The 17,914-nt window shown below is 37.7% G+C and overlaps 1 protein-coding gene across 1 annotated transcript in view; it reads left to right on the top strand.

Annotated features, from left to right (window-relative positions):
- UHRF1BP1L (UHRF1 binding protein 1-like) overlaps nt 1-16,229 on the top strand; it is a 126,735-nt gene extending 110,506 nt beyond the window's left edge. The window contains 6 exon segments of the mRNA XM_006888516.1: nt 2,834-2,973; nt 4,717-4,867; nt 9,335-9,588; nt 9,954-10,062; nt 12,282-12,428; nt 16,087-16,229. Coding sequence (XP_006888578.1) covers nt 2,834-2,973; nt 4,717-4,867; nt 9,335-9,588; nt 9,954-10,062; nt 12,282-12,428; nt 16,087-16,229 — 944 coding nt within the window.
- Nucleotides 16,230-17,914: the final 1,685 nt, after the last annotated feature.

Genomic DNA, 17,914 nt, shown 5'->3' with positions numbered 1-17,914 from the left:
TTTGCAACTTTTTGAGAAAGCGCCATACCGCTTTCCACAGGGGTTGCACCATTTTACACTCCTACCAACAGTGAATAAGGGTTCCAGTTTCTCCACAACCTCGCCAGCATTTGTTGCTTGGAAATACTCTTTTGAAGATGAATGCAGCACTGCGCCTTTTCAACTTCTCATTCTCAGAATAATAGATTACATATTTGTCCAGTTTGAATTGACTAATACTAGCCTATTTCAGCATATTAATAACTACATTAATAATGCATTCCATTTCCTTTTTGACAACTTCTGATTGTCCTAGATTCATTCTGTATTCTGCATTCTGATTAATGAATGTTTCAGCTCTTCTCATTTTCAGTCATGGTTGCTGTTCGTTGTTGTTGAATACTGGAAAGTTGGAACTGACCCTTAGCTCCAGCAGGTTTTCAATGGTACATAATTGCAAAGCAGGAGATTGTCCATCCTTCTCCTGCAGAGCAGCTGGTGCATTAGAACCATGGTGATTCAAGATTGTAGCACAGTCATGGGTGACTCTGCTGGTATTTGAAATACCAGTGGTATAGCTTTCAGTATCACAGGAACACACATCCCAAGAAGAGTATAGCAAACTGGCAGATTAGTGGTGGAGAATTTGTGTAGATTGTCTTCATGTGCCAGAAGAGTTTTATATGACCTCTGACAGTAGATTTTTATCAGACTGAGCCAACTGATTCTCAAAATGTGCATACAATGTGGTTATGTGTGACTTGACTACAGTTTTCCCATTTTATTCAGAGGCAACCTCCTCCAATGTAGGACAGTAGGAATGATTTAGAAAATATTAGGTGCATCCCCAGTAGTAAGTCAACAGGGACTTTGTAAGTAGGAGTAAAAGTATGGGCCATAGTTAGATAGTAGTTGCCGCAGATAGACATAGAAGGACATCATGCTCATAACAGTGGAGAGACAGCATAGGAGAGGAAGACCCCAGATGAGATGGATTGACACAGTCACTGGGGTAATAGGCTTAGGTGTGTCAGAGTCAGTGGACTGGCTCAGGATAGGGTTCAGAGCTAATGTACATAGAGTCGTTATGAGTTACAGGGGTTTCGATGGCACATAACACCCAACACCACTATAGTGGTAACTTATTTCCAAGTGCTTAAATCACTTAACTTAATTTGAACTCTATTTTTTTGTTGTTCTTATATACTATCAAGTTGGAACTGATTTCATAGCTGACCCTCTGGTGAGTTTTCAGAGACAGTTCATTGCATGAGAGGAGATTGCCCATCCTTCTTCCATGGAGCAACTGATGGATTTGAACTACCTGCCTTCAGAATTGCAGTGCAGTTTCTTACCACTAGGCCACCAGTGCTCCCTTAACCCTATAATAGTAGATAACATTTATATTGAGTATTTGCTATGTATTAGCCCTATTTGCTATGTTATTTATAATACTTATACCTCAATTAATTATGTGGTATCATTTGCAAAGATGCTAAATGATTTACTCAGAGTAGGTGGTTTCAATCCATCTACTGTGACTGTAGAAATTGTACTGCTAATTAATCACAGTCCTCAGAGAGATTGTGGCCTTGGTTCCAGAGCACTGCAGTAAAGTGGATATTGCAATAAAGCTAGTCATACAATTTTTTTTTCCAGTGCACATAAAAAGTACGTTTACACTCTACTTCAGTCAGAGAAGCCTGGTGGCTTAGTTGTAAGGAGTTGTGCTGCGAACTTGAAGTTTGATCCACCAGCTACTCCATAGAAGATAGATGGACAGATCCCCCTGGATGATTTACAGCCTCTGAAAACCCACTAGAGGATCAGCTGTGAATCAATTCCAACTTGACGGTGTATAACAACAGCAATGTACTATATAGTCTGTTAAGTGTACAATAGTGCTATGAAAAATGTAAAATACTATGAGAATTGTCAAAATGTGAGTGACACAGACACATAGTTGAGACCATCCTATTGGAAAAGGGGAAAAAACAAACAAAAAACCTATTGGTTGATGCAGGCTGAGGGGGTTTTAAGCCCAACTTTAGAGCCTACAACTTTGTTTTAATTGTGGCAAAAGTATACATTATAAAACATACACCATCTCAGCAATCTCTACATGTATAAGTGAAATACAATGTTATAGTGTATATCTGTGGCATTTTAAGGGAACTTTGTTCATGTAATCCATAGAAAGTTGGACTGCTAACCCGAAGGTGGCATCTCTCTGATGGTTGGAATCCACCAGAATCAACTGCAGGCGAAATATGAACAGTACCATCCCACAAGCTTTACAGCCCAGGAAACATTCTCTGGGGTCAGCTGTGAATCAGTTCTGATTTGATGGCAATGAAAGGGAAAGAATAACATTTTATTCTAAGAATTAGGTCTCATTGTTTTTAATATCTCTTGGGCTGCCAAAAGAACAGATGAGTCTGTCTTGGAGGAAGTACAATCGTTAGAGACCAGGGTGGGGAAACGTGGCCTCACATACTTTGGGATGTCAGGAGGGGCAACTCCTTGAAAAAAGGACATCATACTGGTAAAGGTAGAGGGTCAGTGAAGGAAAAGAAAACCCTCAAGTCAACACAGTGACTGTAACAATGGGGTTGAGCATATCAGAGATTATGAAGATGCAACAGGATAGGGCAAAGTTCCAGTACCTTCCTAGGGTCACCTCCTGTGTTCCTATGAGTGTAGTCAACTTGATGGCACTTAAAACCCACCACTACCGTAATAAGGTTTTTCTTTGCTATATTTGGAAAGAGGTCTTTTTTTGGTTATACAACAAAAACGTTGATCATGTGTAAAACGAATTTTAATTTCTTAGTTGATTTTTGTATTGTCTTAGGTATTAAAAAGAACTCAATTACAAATTACCAGAACCCAGCAGAGAGTGTGAATACCAGCACAAACATACCAAATTATGGTGAAACCTCCCCAGATGCCATCAGTACAAACTCAGAGGGTGCTCAAGACCACCATGACCTGGTAATTATATCCAAGAGTCTGTGAAGAGAAATGCTAATCAAGTTTTATTTTTTTAAATATTCATTATGTATGTATATTTTAGCACTTTAATACAGAAAATTTATTAACTAATTGTGGATAATTTACTTGGTTTCTTGTAGTCTTGAACATGCCTTCTTCCCTTTCTTGGAATTGTTTTTCTTTACATATTTCTTTTCTAAAATTGTTTTATTATCAGTTTGTGTGGGAAGTTTGTTCTCTTTTCCAACTTTCCTTACTTTTTCACCTTATATTTTAGTTCATTTATTTTGAAAAAGTTTAATGGCTAGGAAGGTGACCACACCTTGAGACTTTCTATAAAAGAAAAATGTTTACTGATTTATTTTAAGCTCACCTCTGGTGGTCTAGTGAGTTCATCAGTTGTGCCTCAGAAGAAAGATGACAGTCTCCTATGTAATTTATAGCCTCTGAAAACCCACAGAAGGGTCAGTTCCAACTTCATGGCAATGTTGTTGTTGCTATTAAGTGCCACTGAGTCGTAGATGACTCATAGTGACCCTATGAATGAAAGACCTGAACACTTACATAACTTTCATCATTTCTCTAAGTTCATCGAGTTTCCAGAGGCAATTTATTTAGAAAGTAGATGCCACTTCTGCTTCCACGCCTGTTTTAATCTGGAAGCTCCACTAAACACTGTCCACCATGGACAGCCATTATCACATTTAATACATTAGTGTCACAGTGTTTAGCATCACAACAATCATGAGCTACCCCTGTACAGCAAACTGACAGACCAGTGCCATCCCACTTAGAAGAATGTTGGACCAAAAACAAAACCAGGTCTGAGGGGCCCAAATGCCTTTTTAAATGTGAGACCAGATCCAATCAGCACACACCCAATTGTGAACAAACATTCCACACCCAAGTTTCAAACAAAACCAGAAAACACACTTTGTAGAATTTGGGTGCTCCACTCATCTTCCCAAACTGAATTCCAGCCCCAAACTGGCAACCAAATATTATGGCAATAAGTGTTTCTGGGGTTTTTTTTTATGATTTTATCCTGGTAATGTAGTACATTATATGTTATATTGCTAACCAAAAGATCAGTGGTTTGAATCCACTAGTTACTCCAAGGAAGAGAGATGGGCAGTTGCCTCCCATCAAGTGAAGTTGCCTCCCAAAACCCAATGAAGGGTCCCTTGAGTCTGAACTGATTGGACGGCAGAGAGTTTGGGATCTTGTCTGTTTAACTCGGTAAAGTATTCTTATAGGAGGCTTAGAAAATAATTATGTTTCCCTTTTAGTGGTGGTATAATTCATATGGAGATGTGCTGCTAGGCCAAAGATTGTCCCTCCCTGGAGGTTTAAATCCTCCAGCAGCCCCTCAGGACAAACATAGGAAATCTTCCATGAGATTTATAGCCTCAGAAAACTCTCTGGAGTTTCAGCTATAAACTTTTTGTGTGTGTATATGTGTGTGATCATTTTCACTTTATTAAAGAATGTCTTCTGTTTTTTGTTTTCTCAGTGAAAAACGCTTACTTGGAAATATCATACGGTGTGTCTTTATAGCTTGGGGAGTATAGTGTATGGACTTGGATAAATGTAAAGAAAAGAAAATGAAATTTTCATGTACTTTTTGTCAGAAGTCCATATTTTGTGTTGTGTGGTCTCAATTTTCTTTTTAGAAGTTATGAAAGTTTCCTGCATTAAGTTTTGAAGTTTGTATACTAATATTACTTATACAATTATTCATAGATGTCAGTTGTGGTGTTTAAAATTGCTGGTGTTAGTGGAGAAATGGACATCCGAGGAGAAGATACTGAAATCTGCCTTCAAGTGAACCAAGTGACGCCAGATCAGTTAGGGAACATCAGCTTCCGGCATTACCTTGGTCAGCGTTCAGTAGGTAAAACATGTGTTCTTTGTACTAGCCTTATGGGGTTTTTTAAAAAGTAATAGGATTTAAATTTTTATTTATTATACATGTATTATGAATATATATTATTCATCAGTTCTATCTTTGACATAACTGAATTAAGAGAAAATTTTATATATATATATATATATGTATATGTATATGTATATATAAATAAATAAAAATAGTAATCATGGACATTTGAAAGATTTTGAACGTATTTCTTAAGGTGACTTTATTTCCATGCCTGATTTTTATTAGGTTATTAGACCTGTAGAATTTGTTGAAGGTATATCCTTTACATTCTTTTTTATTATGCTAATGTTAAGTTCATAGTCATACTTTTTTAGTTTTTCCATTCATTGAATTAATGGATCTAAAAATCCTGAGCTCTTTCTGCATGAAAAGAGTGATTAAGTCATCCTATAAGGTCAAATTGAGTTTCATCCTGGAATAAATCTCAGTCTCTATTCTGTTGTCTTCTTATAAGCAAACGTTTTCTATGCTGGCATGTTACTTGGTAATTGGGAAAAAACACTATGTATCTTATTCTTACAGTACTTCATTCTAAGATCACCAGGTTGGCTTAGACAGAGATTTAAATAATATATACTGTGTGAAGTGAGTGTTATGTACCAGTTGGAACCCACTCATAGCTGTCCCTCTAGAAAGTTTTCAGAGGCTGTAAATCACACAGGAAGATTACCCATCTTTCTCATGTGAAGCAGCTGCTGTGTTTGAACCCTGTACCTTTAGGTTAGCAGCTCAACTCCTTACCACTAAGCCATTAATCCATCCTCCTTTCATTCATTTGAAGAAATGAATTTATCTTTAGGAAAATAGTTGTATTAAAGAATAACAGTGATTAGGTTTTGTTGGGGGTTTATTTTTCATCTTTTGCAAAGTAATTGAGCTATATAATTTTATTTGCTATATAGAGTATGATATCTTGTGCCTACCATGTTAAAATAGATAGAACCCCACATCATTTAATTATTCTGTCCTAAAATCCTGAGAACTGTAGGTAAATGTGTCATTTGTCCATGGCCAGCATCATAGGAGAAATTTTGGGGAGAATTTTTTGTTGTATTCTAACTTACAATGTAAGACAGAGTAAAACTGCCTCCCAAGGTTTCCAAGGCCATGACCTTCTGGGAGTAGATTGCAAGGTGCTCCCTCTACCCCAGGAGCATCTGGTGAGTTCAGACCACCAGCTTTCTGGTTAGCAGCTGACTGTTTAACCATTTTGCTGCCAGAACTTGTAAAACCATCTGAGAATTTTATATTTTTGTTATGTGCCGTCGAGTTGCCCGTGGCCCTATGTACAACAGCCCTAAACCCTGCTCTAGCCTATGCCAATGGCACAATCGTGTGTGTCTCTGACACACCTACCCTAATTACCCCAGTCACTGAATCAATCCACCTCATAGAAGGTCTTCCTCTCCTGCGCCTGCCCTCCACCCTCCCAAGCATGACATCCGTCTCCAAGGACCTGTCCCTCCTTCCACATGTCCAAAGTATGTCAGACAAAGCTTCAGAATCCTTGCCTCCAAGGAGCAGCCTGGTTTCACCCTCTCTAGGATGAACCTGTTCATTTTCTTAGCAGTCCATGGTATATTCAATACTCTTCTCCAACACCACAGCTCAAAGGCATCAATTCTCCTTCTATCCTCCCTAGTCATTGTCCAGCTTTCTGACACATAGCAAGTGATTTGCAAAGACCATGTCCTTTATCAGGCCCACCTTAGTCTTTAGAGTGACACCATTGCTCTTCAGCACTTTGGAGAGATTCCTACCAGCAGACTTTCCCATCACAATATGTCTATTGATTTCTTGGCTGCTGGTGCCAAGGGTGTTGACTGTGGAGCCAAGCAAACTATAGCTGTTAACAGTCTCATTAGCAAGTCTAAATTCCAGTAGCATGCAACATGGGAGAAGCTAAATAAGAGTATAGAAAGATTTCATGTTGCTAGGTGCCATAGTAGAAGGGGAAAGAAGATTTCAAAACCTAGACCCAGTTAAACACTTTCTAATATATATACTCCTAGATTATTTCAATTTGCGTAACTTTTCCATTACTCTTCATGTCTCATTCAGAGCCATGGATTATTAGATTGTTTGATTTTGTTACTAACTGAAGAAATCATTCGAAAGTTTCTAATGTATGATTTACAGTGTCAGTGCAGCTAATACTCTTTTTTCCCCCCTAAGTATCTTAACTTGTTTAAAGAGAAACAAAAGAAAAGATGGGAATGGGAAAGAGTAGAAAAAACAACAGCACAGCCTGGAGCGTTCAAACAGTAAACCGTATTAATGAAGATAGTGTTTGAACTATAGTTTATATACACTGCAGTCTCTCAAACATGAACAATTAATACAGTTAAATGCTTTTGTTTAATTTGTTTTTCTGTTTATTGTTGTATTTGGATGTTTTGGGTCCAGTGGTTAAGTGTTTGGCTGTTAATTGAAAGGTTAATGGTTTGAGGCAGCAGTTTACTCGCGGGGGTGGTGGGGAATGTGTCCGTCTACTGCTGTAAAAATTTATTGTTGTCAGATGCCATCCAGCTGGTGTCAACTCCTCTCAGCCCTCTTTACAACGGAATGAAAACTTGCCTGGTCATGTATCAGCCTCAGACCATTGCTGTGCGTGAGCCGATTGTTGCACCCACTGTGTGAATCCAGTTGTTGAAAGTCTCCTTCATTTTCTCTGACCCTCATGTCCACCACCCATGATGTCCTTCTCCAGCGACTGACCTCTCCTGATCGCATGCCCAAAGTATGTGAGACGGCATCTGACTATTCTCACGTCTAAGGAGCATTCTGGCTGCCTTGGAAAAACCTGTGGGCCAGTTCTACTCTCTTTATAGTGTCAGTATGCTTCTAACTTGACTCAGTGGTCATAGACAGAATAAGAAGACTTTAGTACTTCCAGGGCATAATAGCCTAAGAAACCCAATGGGGAATCATCATTAAAGTTGGATCCAGATTCATGGCATACTCTCTAATCCATTGTGTGTGCTTCTGTTCTACTCATCACTTTGCTCAAGCTTTGGGATTGTGGCCTTGAAAAACTCTTCAGTAATGGTGGCCTAGTGGCAAGAAGCTGTGCTGCAATCCTGAAGGCACCTGGTTTGAGGCCAACAGCGGCTCTGTCTGTGGGAGAGAGATGGGTAATCTCCTCCCGTGTAGTTAACTGCCTCTGAAAACCCACTGGATGGGTTGGTTCTGTCAGTGGTACACAACAACAACAGTGGCATTGGATAATGAACTTTATTATTACAAATATCTATGAGTTTTTAAAGAATTCTTAGAAATTTTAAAAACTCATCATTGGTTTATTTTGATGATTGATTAATAGTACTCATCAGAACAAACATAAAGAAACTTCCTGCCCTTAATCACTTACTACTCATGGCATGGTGACGTCATGTTTTAAGGAATAAACTGAGGTTCTTAGGGTGTTCCAGGCTATAATCTTAGTGGAACCAGGTCACCCACAATTTTTTCTAAACTACTACTACTTGGCACCAGCAGCCAAGAAATCAAAAAACGTATTGTGATGGGAAAGTCTGCTATTAGGGACCTCTCCAGGGTACTGGAGAGCAGTGGTACCACTCTGGAGACTAAGGTGCGTCTGATACAGGCTATGGTCTTTGCAATCACTTGTTATGCATCAGCGAGTTGGACAGTGACTAGGGAGGATAGAAGGAGAATTGATGCCTTTGAGCTGTGGTGCTGGAGGAGAGTATTGAATATACCATGGACTGCCAGGAAAACAAATAAATTCAACCTGGAGAGGGTTAAACCAGGATACTCCTTGGAAGCAAGGATTCTGGGGCTTCATCTGACATACTTTGGGCATGTTGCAAGGAGGGACAGGCCCTCGGAGAGGGACATCATGCTCGGGAGGTTGGAGGGCAGGCGCAGGAGGGGAAGACCCTCTATGAGGTGGATTGATTCAGTGACTGGGGTAATCGGGATGGCATTGTCAGAGGCAGTGCGATTGACACAGAACAGAGCAGAGTGTAGGGCTGTTGTTCATAGGGTCGCTATGAGTCACAAGTGACTCGACAACACATAACAACAACAACTGCTACTAGGAGGATTTGAACCTTCAGCTTTTTGATTAGCAGCTGAATGCAAGCCATCAGAGGTATATTGTATCAGAGACACTGTGACATGCTTTCTCCATACCTAAAATATAGACATTAGAGAGGGAAAAAATACTACAAAGTCTATAATACAGTAGTTGAAAGCTGCCTATGAAAAATGGAGACTAAGATTATTATATATATGTATATGCAGTTTAAATATTTAAATGAACTCAGGGTAATCATCAAGACTTTTCATCTATTATTTAATATTTTGAAAATTCAAGCTAACATCTTAAGGATAAATAACAGATTGATACTCTTAATTGTGCTAAAACATTAAAATGTTTGTGTTTATTTTTCATAGGTTCAGATCAGAAAGCTGTAATGCATTCCAAATCCTCTCCTACAATCACTCTGAGATTTGAAAGTGGGCCTGGTGCAGTAGTACACTCTTTGCTTGCAGAAAAAAATGGCTATCTCCAATGCCATATAGTAGATTTTAGCACTGAGTTTCTAACGTCTACTCTTATGAATATTCAACATTTTTTGGAAGATGAAACTATTGCAACAGTGATGCCAATGAAGATACAAATTTCCAACACAAAAATAAATTTAAAAGTATGTTAATGTCTGTTTGTATTGTCATATCCTAAATGCTCGCTTTACCTACCTGGACTTCTGATTCATATCTAAGAATGTACTTTCTCTGAAGTAGATGTTTCTATCAGCATTAATTAAGATAGAGTTTATGGGGAAAAAAAAGATAGTGCCTATGGTAAATTACATAGCCTTCTTGTAAGTCAGAGAATGTCAGATAGAACAGGCAGTTTTCTCACTGAATATACCTTCTTGCTAAAACATGTAGTGATGTATTTCTTACCTGCTCCTTAAAATTTTTTTTACTAATGTTTAAGAAAATGATTATTTTAATTTTCTCGCTTATTTTAAGAACAACGTGCAAATACTGTTTCTCTTTCCTGTAGGATGACAGTCCACGTAGTAGTACGATATCCCTTGAACCAGAGCCTGTAATTGTCCATATTGATCACCTTGTAGTAGAAAGAAATGATGATGGCTCTTTTCGTATTAGAGGTATGTATATATGATGATTAGCTGCTGACATTTCTAAGTTGAATTGTTTTTGTTTTGATTCTTTAGTTTTCATTCAAGCTTATGGCTAATATTGATGCATATCGTTAATACAATAGTGGAAGATTACAAGATTATTTCAGTACGTTATAATGAAATAGCTATGTTTGGACCTGTCTCTCAAAAGAACTCATCTACATTGCCCATTGTACAAATGTATTTTGAGTGAAAGTAAGAAAGGATTTCTTAATCTTACAGACTTATCTCCTTTGTTAGCTTTATTTCACTTGGCTCCTTTTTAAATACATGTAACTAAATGAGCATACCCCTTGTAGTTCTTCATCTCCATGTTATTTGCCTTGTCATGAACACTCATTAGAATTGCTCATGCTCTGGTGAATTTGGTCCCTCTTCTTAAGGTTTTCTCAATTTTCTTTTTTTTCTATAATTATATTTTATTAATTTTCATAAACATTTACAGAGATTTTGGGCTTCCACTCATTCATTGTTGCACTATTCTCTCTACCCTCCTCCCAGTTCTTTTCTATAATAATGTAGTTTTTTCTTTAAAATTTATTCTCTAACAAAATATTTTTAAGTCTGTAATATTAGTATCTTTTAAGGTAGCATGGAAAGACAACAAACAAACAAACACATCAGTAGTAGTATAAATGTTTTAGACCTCATTCTAGTAATAGCTAGTTGAGGGTAAAAGATGGGGGACTGGTAATGCTTTTGTTTTACCTTCTTTAAAATCTCTGTGAAATGACAGAACATATATAAAAAAAAATAAGATCACATTGACACATGTTTTCATTTTATTTTAATATCTTTTTAGTTATTTCTATAATTATTGTTAAAAGTCTTACCAGATAAATATTATTATTGTTATGTGCCATCGAGTCACCTACAACTTATAACAACCCTATGCACAATAGCTCTAAACATTGCCTTATCCTGAGCCAATCCCACTATTTCTAACACACCTACCACCTTTACCCCAGTTACTGTGTCTTTCAGTCTCATGTAGTGCTGTCCCCTCCACCTTTCCAACCACCTTTCTCCAAGTACTGGTCCCTCCTGTCCATATGCTCAAAGTATCTGAGACCGAGCTTCAAAATCTTTGCTTCCGTAGAGCAACAAATAAACATTAACTTACTAGAATTAGCTTTAAATTTGTACTGACATGCTATCTATATCAATGAAATACAGAAATGTTAATCCTATGTAGTATGCATCTTTTCCCCTTGTAATTAATTTTAAATTGGGGATCAGAGAGGGTATTAAGGGTTTTTTATTTGCCTAAAGCAAACAGATTTGTCTTGAAGAGGTGAAACCAAGTTTCTCTTTTAAGGCTAAGATTTTTAAGCTCTATCTCACTTAGTTGGGGTACATGGCCAGGAGGGTCTGGTCCTTGGAGAATGACATCATGCTTGGAAGGGTAGAAGGACAGAGGAGGAGAGGAATACCCTTGATGAGATGGTTTGACACAGTAACTAAGGCAGTGGGGGTAGTTGTGTTGGATTCAATGAGACTGGCAGGACAGGGAGGCTTCAGAGCTGTTGTACATAGGGTTGCTATGAATTACAGGCACATGTTGGCACATGACAACAATTCCATTCCTCAGATTCCACATTGTTCTCTACCCTTAAGTGTATGTGAGATTTTCTGGCATATAATTATTTTTTTTTTAGTTAGCATAAATGGATCTCCATTTCTTTTGCAAGGTGGACATATATTTACATCAACTCAAGGAAAAGCGAGAAAAGTCTATAATCATCCAAAATTTGTTGTATTAAATCTAATATGTATCATAATTGCATCTTTTTTCTTTTTTAAAAATGAAACCTCTAAGAATCTTAATACTAACTTTGTTCTTGCACATTTTACAGGTTTATTTTATGTACTTGCACTCATTTTACATTCCTAACAAACAAGAAATATACTTTTAATAATTATAATACTCAGTGTAAATTTTTGTAAGTTTATTTTTTGTATTCTTTTATCAGGGAAGACAAAAGCACAGCATCAAATTTCTACTTTTTCTTTTGTACACCTCACAGCCCACTTGGTTTGGGCAGCTGTTATCAGTAATCAGAGTTAATGTTACCTGTGTTGTATCATTGTTCACATAATAATATATACTCATTTACAAATAATGTTTTACAATAGAAATTTGTCAAGTATGGAAGCCAGTTCATCTGAGCATTTTGTTTGATCAGATTCTCAGATAATTAACACTGGAAGTGACTGGGAAGAGAGTGATTCGGTGTCCCTGACCCATGGCAGTCGTGACCTTAAGAAGCACCAAAGTGTCACTCAGACCACTCAAACAAGTCCAGAGGTTCATTGCTCTTCTCAGAACTTGACTAAGGAACAGGTAAAAATAGTATTAAGCATTAGCAATTAAAATTGTTAAGTATAAATTTTGAAATAGTGAAAATACTGGTTTTATAAGTCATGCTTATTGAGCCCACGGATGGTGCTAGAAGCCATACATACAGTACTGCTTTCTGCTCAGCTTTCCTAGAAGATGAAGTCTAGTGAGAAAATGCTCTTAAAAACTCAGACTCATTGTCGTAGAGTCAGTTCAAACTCACAGTTGACCCTTCATTATATTTCCGAAGATGAAATTGCATGGGAGGAGACTGCCTATGCGAGGGTGCCTGCGTGGCCACTGGTGGATTTGAACCACCAGAGCAGCGTGGCTGTGAACTAGCACCACAGCTTGCTGTGTATTATGCCAGCCAGTCTCCCCACTGAGGAAGTAGAGGACTAAGTAGGGGGCTGTGGCTGAGGGAGGGCAGGAGGGTCTAACCCCAGCAATTGCAAAATAGGGAGACTTCCTGCAGGATAGACTCATTTCAGTATTTTAAAGTATTGTAGTAATTCAGAACCTTTGAGGAGCTATTTTAAAATATAGAGAGTAACTTCAATACCTCCTGTGGACAGGGAGCTCTGGTAGCCTAGTAATGAGAAGCTGCACTGCAGTCACAAAAGCACATGGTGCAAATCCTCCAGCTGCATCATGGGAAGGAAGATGGGTGGTTCCCTCACATGTGATTTACTGCCTCTGAAAACCTGCTGGAGTGTCAGCTATGACTCAGTTCCAATTCAATGGCACACAACAACAGCAGCAATGGGCACAGGGGTTACAGTGCTTGCTTGATAATTGGTCAGAAGTTTAAACCCTTCAGTGGTTCTGATCATTCTGCAGGAAGAAGATAGGGCAGTCTGTCTGCTTCGGTAAAGATTCACCGTCTTGGAACTCTCAAAGGCAGTTCTCTGTCCTGTAGTCTATCCTATAGAGCTGCTATGGGTTGAAATCAACCTAAGCTTAATCTCCTGTAGTGCAGTCAGTATATTTGTGTACTTTACTCTTAGGCTTTTTTTTCCTTTAAAAAAATTTACAACATAATGTGTATATTATTTTTGGACTGCCAGGTGAACAAACAGGTTTATCCTAGAGTGGGTGAAGGCAGGCTGCTCCTTGGAGGCAAGGATTCTGAGACTTCATCTGACATACTTTGGGCATGTTGCAAGGAGGGACTCATCCTTGGAGGGGATATTGTACTTGGAAGGATGGAGGGACAGAGAAAGAGGGAGACCATCGACATGATGGATTGATTCAGTGACTAGGTTAAGGAGGATAGGTGTGTTGGAGACAATAAAGTTGGCACAGGAGAGAGCAGGTTTTAGGGCTGTTTTACACAGGGTTGCTAACATTTGTTTTCATTTCAGTTGCTTCTGATTTTTTGCTATTGCACATGAAAATGTTCATCAGAGTTTTATTTCCGTATGATAGTAACACAGTGCATCCATTCTTCTGTTCAATCAGGATTAGTTAGGTGCCAGTTCTGGTTTGAACAGTACACTGTTTGTATCTGCTGCAGAACTCTGGAATGGGGAAGGCAGAAGTGTGCATTTGGTGATCACAGCATTCTGTGTCAAGTGTTATGCTAGAGATAGGGGAAGTACAGGGAAATAAAGGCAAGTTGTTCAAACTCACCAGCTGCTCCTAAAGAGAAAGATGGACAGTTTCTTCCTGTGCAGTTTACAGCCTCTGAAAACTCCTGCAAGAGTCCATTTTGACAGTTCTTACTCCATAGCAATTAAGTTTGGGGGTTGTTTTGGTTTGGGGTTGGGGTTTTTTTTCCCCACCTGTGAATTTAATTGAGGTAGCTGAGGGATAGATGTCTTTGAGCTGTGGTGCTGGAGAAGAGTATTGAGAATACCATGGACTGCTAGGAAGACAAACAGATTTGTCCTGGAAAGAGTTAAACCGGGTGGCTCCTTGGAAGCAAGGATTCTGAGGCTCCGTCTAACATACTTTGGACATGTTGTGAGGAGAGACCGGTCCTTAGAGAGAGACATCATGCTTGGGAGGGTGGAGGGACAGCGCAGGAGAGGAAGGCCCTCTATGAGGTGGATTGATTCAGTGACTGGGATAATTTGGGATGAGAGTATCAGAGACAGTGCAATTGGCACAGGACAGAGCGGAGTTTAGGGCTGTTGTACATAGGGTCGCTATGAGTCGCAAGTGACTCGACGGCATATAACAACAACAACAAACAGCTGAGGGATGGCTCTAAACACACACACACAAACACACACACACACACACAACCCAACGACAAGCATTTGAGTTGAGTCTTAAAAGAGTAAAAGAGGAATGTAATATTTGTCCTTTTGTGACTAATATTTCACTCAGTATAAAGTCCTCCAGGATCATCCATTGCATATAATATTTCATGAGTTCCTTGTTTTTCAGTGCTGCATAGTACTCCATTGTGTGACTTTAGTGCAGTTTCTCAGTCTGTTTGTTTGTTGATGGGCACATGTGTTGTTTCAGTTCCTTTGCTGTCTGCTTGGGTGGCAGTTCTGGTTTCTTTATGGTATATTTCCAGTAGTGGAATTTCTAGGTCAAATGGTATTTCTGTTTCCAACTTTTTGAGAAAGCATCAAACTGCCTTCCAGAGTGGTTGCACCATTTTACACTTCCACCAACAGTGAATAAGGGTTCCAGTTTCTCCACAACCTCGCCAGCATTTGTTGTTTGCTGCTCTGCTGAATTTTGCTGTTGTTACTGGGGTGAGATGATTTCTCATATTTGTTGCATAATGCTACTGTTGTAAATCAGGACTGACATCGAGGTTGGGAGAAACTAAGACAAAAGGGATAAATAATGTGCACTGCATGGAAACAGGTGAGGGAAAGAACTGCTTAAAAAGAATGTGTGATTAGGTATTATGTGTATAGCAGTCCAGAATAAGAGCTGCATTGTAAAGTGGACTAGGGTAGGGGTGGGGAATTGGACAACAATGACAGATTTTTTTAAATTTTTTTTTCAAAGAGAAAAGCAAACTGGAGTTGGGAGGGACAGGGAAGAAATTGTGCAACAATGAATTAATAGAAATCCAGGCTCTCTCTAAATTTTCATTAAAATCTCAATTAAAAAAAGAGGAATGGCCATCTCAATGAATAATCTAACCAGACTGTTCAGAAGCTCAGGAGAAAAGGCTGTACTGTGTCAAGTTATTGATATCTTGTTAGAGGTGGAGTTATAAGCTTTATGAGATCATTCCAGACTACAGTGACAAAAGGAGATGGCCTATGAAATCTTAAAGAATATCAGAGGTTTTGTTTGTTTGAGTAAGGTGGAGCCAACAGGGGAAAAGATGAAGAAACCAGAGCAGTGAAAGTTGAACACAAAAGAAGTCCAGCCTAAAAGCCCAAGAAGGAAGAGTAAATGTCTGCAAAATCTAAAGCTACAGAGGGGTCCAGGAATAAAAATGAAAATTCAGCAAAGTAACTATTGACGGGTCAAGTTAGAAGTCAGTAATCTTTTCGAGTTACTGGTTCAGAGCCTGTGAATTTTATGGGCATGTGTATTTCTATAAAATTTCCTAAAGCAATCTTCAGTTTAATTGCACCCTTCCCAGTGCCAGATATTTTCATTATTTCAAATGTTGTAGTTTTGAAAACCGTTTTAATAGTCTATAAATATTTTCAGAAAATCATTCACTTATTTTCCAAACTTCTGGTTTCAGCTCCTGGAGGAAAATGAATTTCTTAAACAGGAACTGGCTAAAGCTAAAATGGCTCTTGCCGAGGCTCACTTGGAAAAAGAGGCTCTTCTCCATCAAATAAAGAAGATGTCAGTCGAATAGCAGGAATGCCACCCAAGCACTCAAATTCTAGTTCTGGAATAGGAAGTTTATATTCACAATGTGAGTGTTACCAATTAATGGAAGAGTCTCCTTTTCATGAAAAGACAATAAAATGAAATGGAATGTGGTGAAGTGGTTACTGTTCCAAAAGCAGTTTAAAAAGTATTCGGTATAGGTATTACAGTCTTTTGGTTGTTATGTTTTTAGGGTTTAACCCTCTTTTTAATTGGTGTGACCTGGGAAGTCTACTCATACTGTAAAATAATTACACGCTAATGGCAAGAAGATGTCATTTCCTAATTTTGATATCACTATAGGCATTTATGAAAATAGTTGTGCTCACACCAATTGCTGAATCTCTTTCTCACTATTTGTTAATAAGTCATTGTTATTTACAAAGATTCAATGGTTTTAGGGCTAATGTAAAATAAAAAGAAGGCTGCATTTTAAATGTTAACAAAAATAATGTACTTAAGTCTATATTTAATTACTGTAAAAAAACCGGTGAAATTAATAAATAATATAAATACTGGGTTTGAACACTCAGAGACATCATCACCCTGCTGAATTATGAAGTAACTTGAAAATGTGAAAAAAGAATTTTAAATGATGGTAAACTTTATAACTTGAAGATATGGTTTGCAACATAAGAATGGTACAATTGTAAAAATAAAAAGCACAAACTGTAAAAAAAAGCAAAATATCAAGAGTATATATGGTCAAATGATTTAAAATTTATTACTTATACATTCCTTAAAACATTTACTACTAGACATAAAAGAATAATTTAACTGTCCTGCTAAATTTGGTAGTATTTGTAATTGTATAAATTTTAATTAATACTATTTATATTCATTTTTTGCCTTCATCGTTCCTCCTTAAAGGGGAATGTTTTTCAGAGAATTTTCTTTGCACACATTAAACAATTTCATACCGTTCTTATAGTACCAAATTAGGTGGGTATTTGCTCATACTGAATTTATAAAGTTAGCTTTGATTAATGTTCTATGTGACATGTACAATCTTCTATAAATGGAATAATTGATAAAATTTGAAATCTATTTTCTAGGGATTGTTGAAGTTGGAATTAACATGAGAGAATCTCAATTGTGTTATAAAATGAAAGTAATGAGTGTTTAAAAACTAGCCTTTTTAAAAAAGATTTACAATATATTTCTGATAGATTTAAACTTAGTGGGGTCTATTTTAAAATTCATATTCTTAAATATATCTAAGATAAACATCAAACAGCTGGATTATCATTTCATTAAGATACTTGAAAATTCTAAGCTCATTGAGACACTTTCTGGTGCTTTGCTTGCTCAGCATGATTTATAATAGCCATCCCTCTATCTGAGATCTTTTGGAGAAATAGTATTTACATTGTGTTGGAATGATATAAATGTTTATTTACACAGTACTGGCCTCATTAAACCCCTTTCTATAATACCAATTCCATGGACGACATCATTAGGAAAAACTGACACTTTCTCAAGAGCTGAGAATACAGTGAAGAACAGATTAAATTGTTAGTGTTTTACCTCAGTATTTAAAAAAAAATCAACCATGTTCAGTTTTGAACTATAGAAGAGCCTTAGTTTAAATGCAGTGCAAAGGTCTAATTAGATTAAAAATGTATGTCCTTATGCCCATCATAGAGTACCAATCTTTATTAATGGGAATGC

This window comes from Elephantulus edwardii, unplaced genomic scaffold (genome assembly GCF_000299155.1).
Source record: "Elephantulus edwardii isolate Elephantulus edwardi_28Jun2011 unplaced genomic scaffold, EleEdw1.0 scaffold00068, whole genome shotgun sequence".
Taxonomy (NCBI): domain Eukaryota; kingdom Metazoa; phylum Chordata; class Mammalia; order Macroscelidea; family Macroscelididae; genus Elephantulus; species Elephantulus edwardii.
Note: the sequence above shows the minus strand (reverse complement) of the source record. Positions and strands in the feature narration are given on the sequence as shown.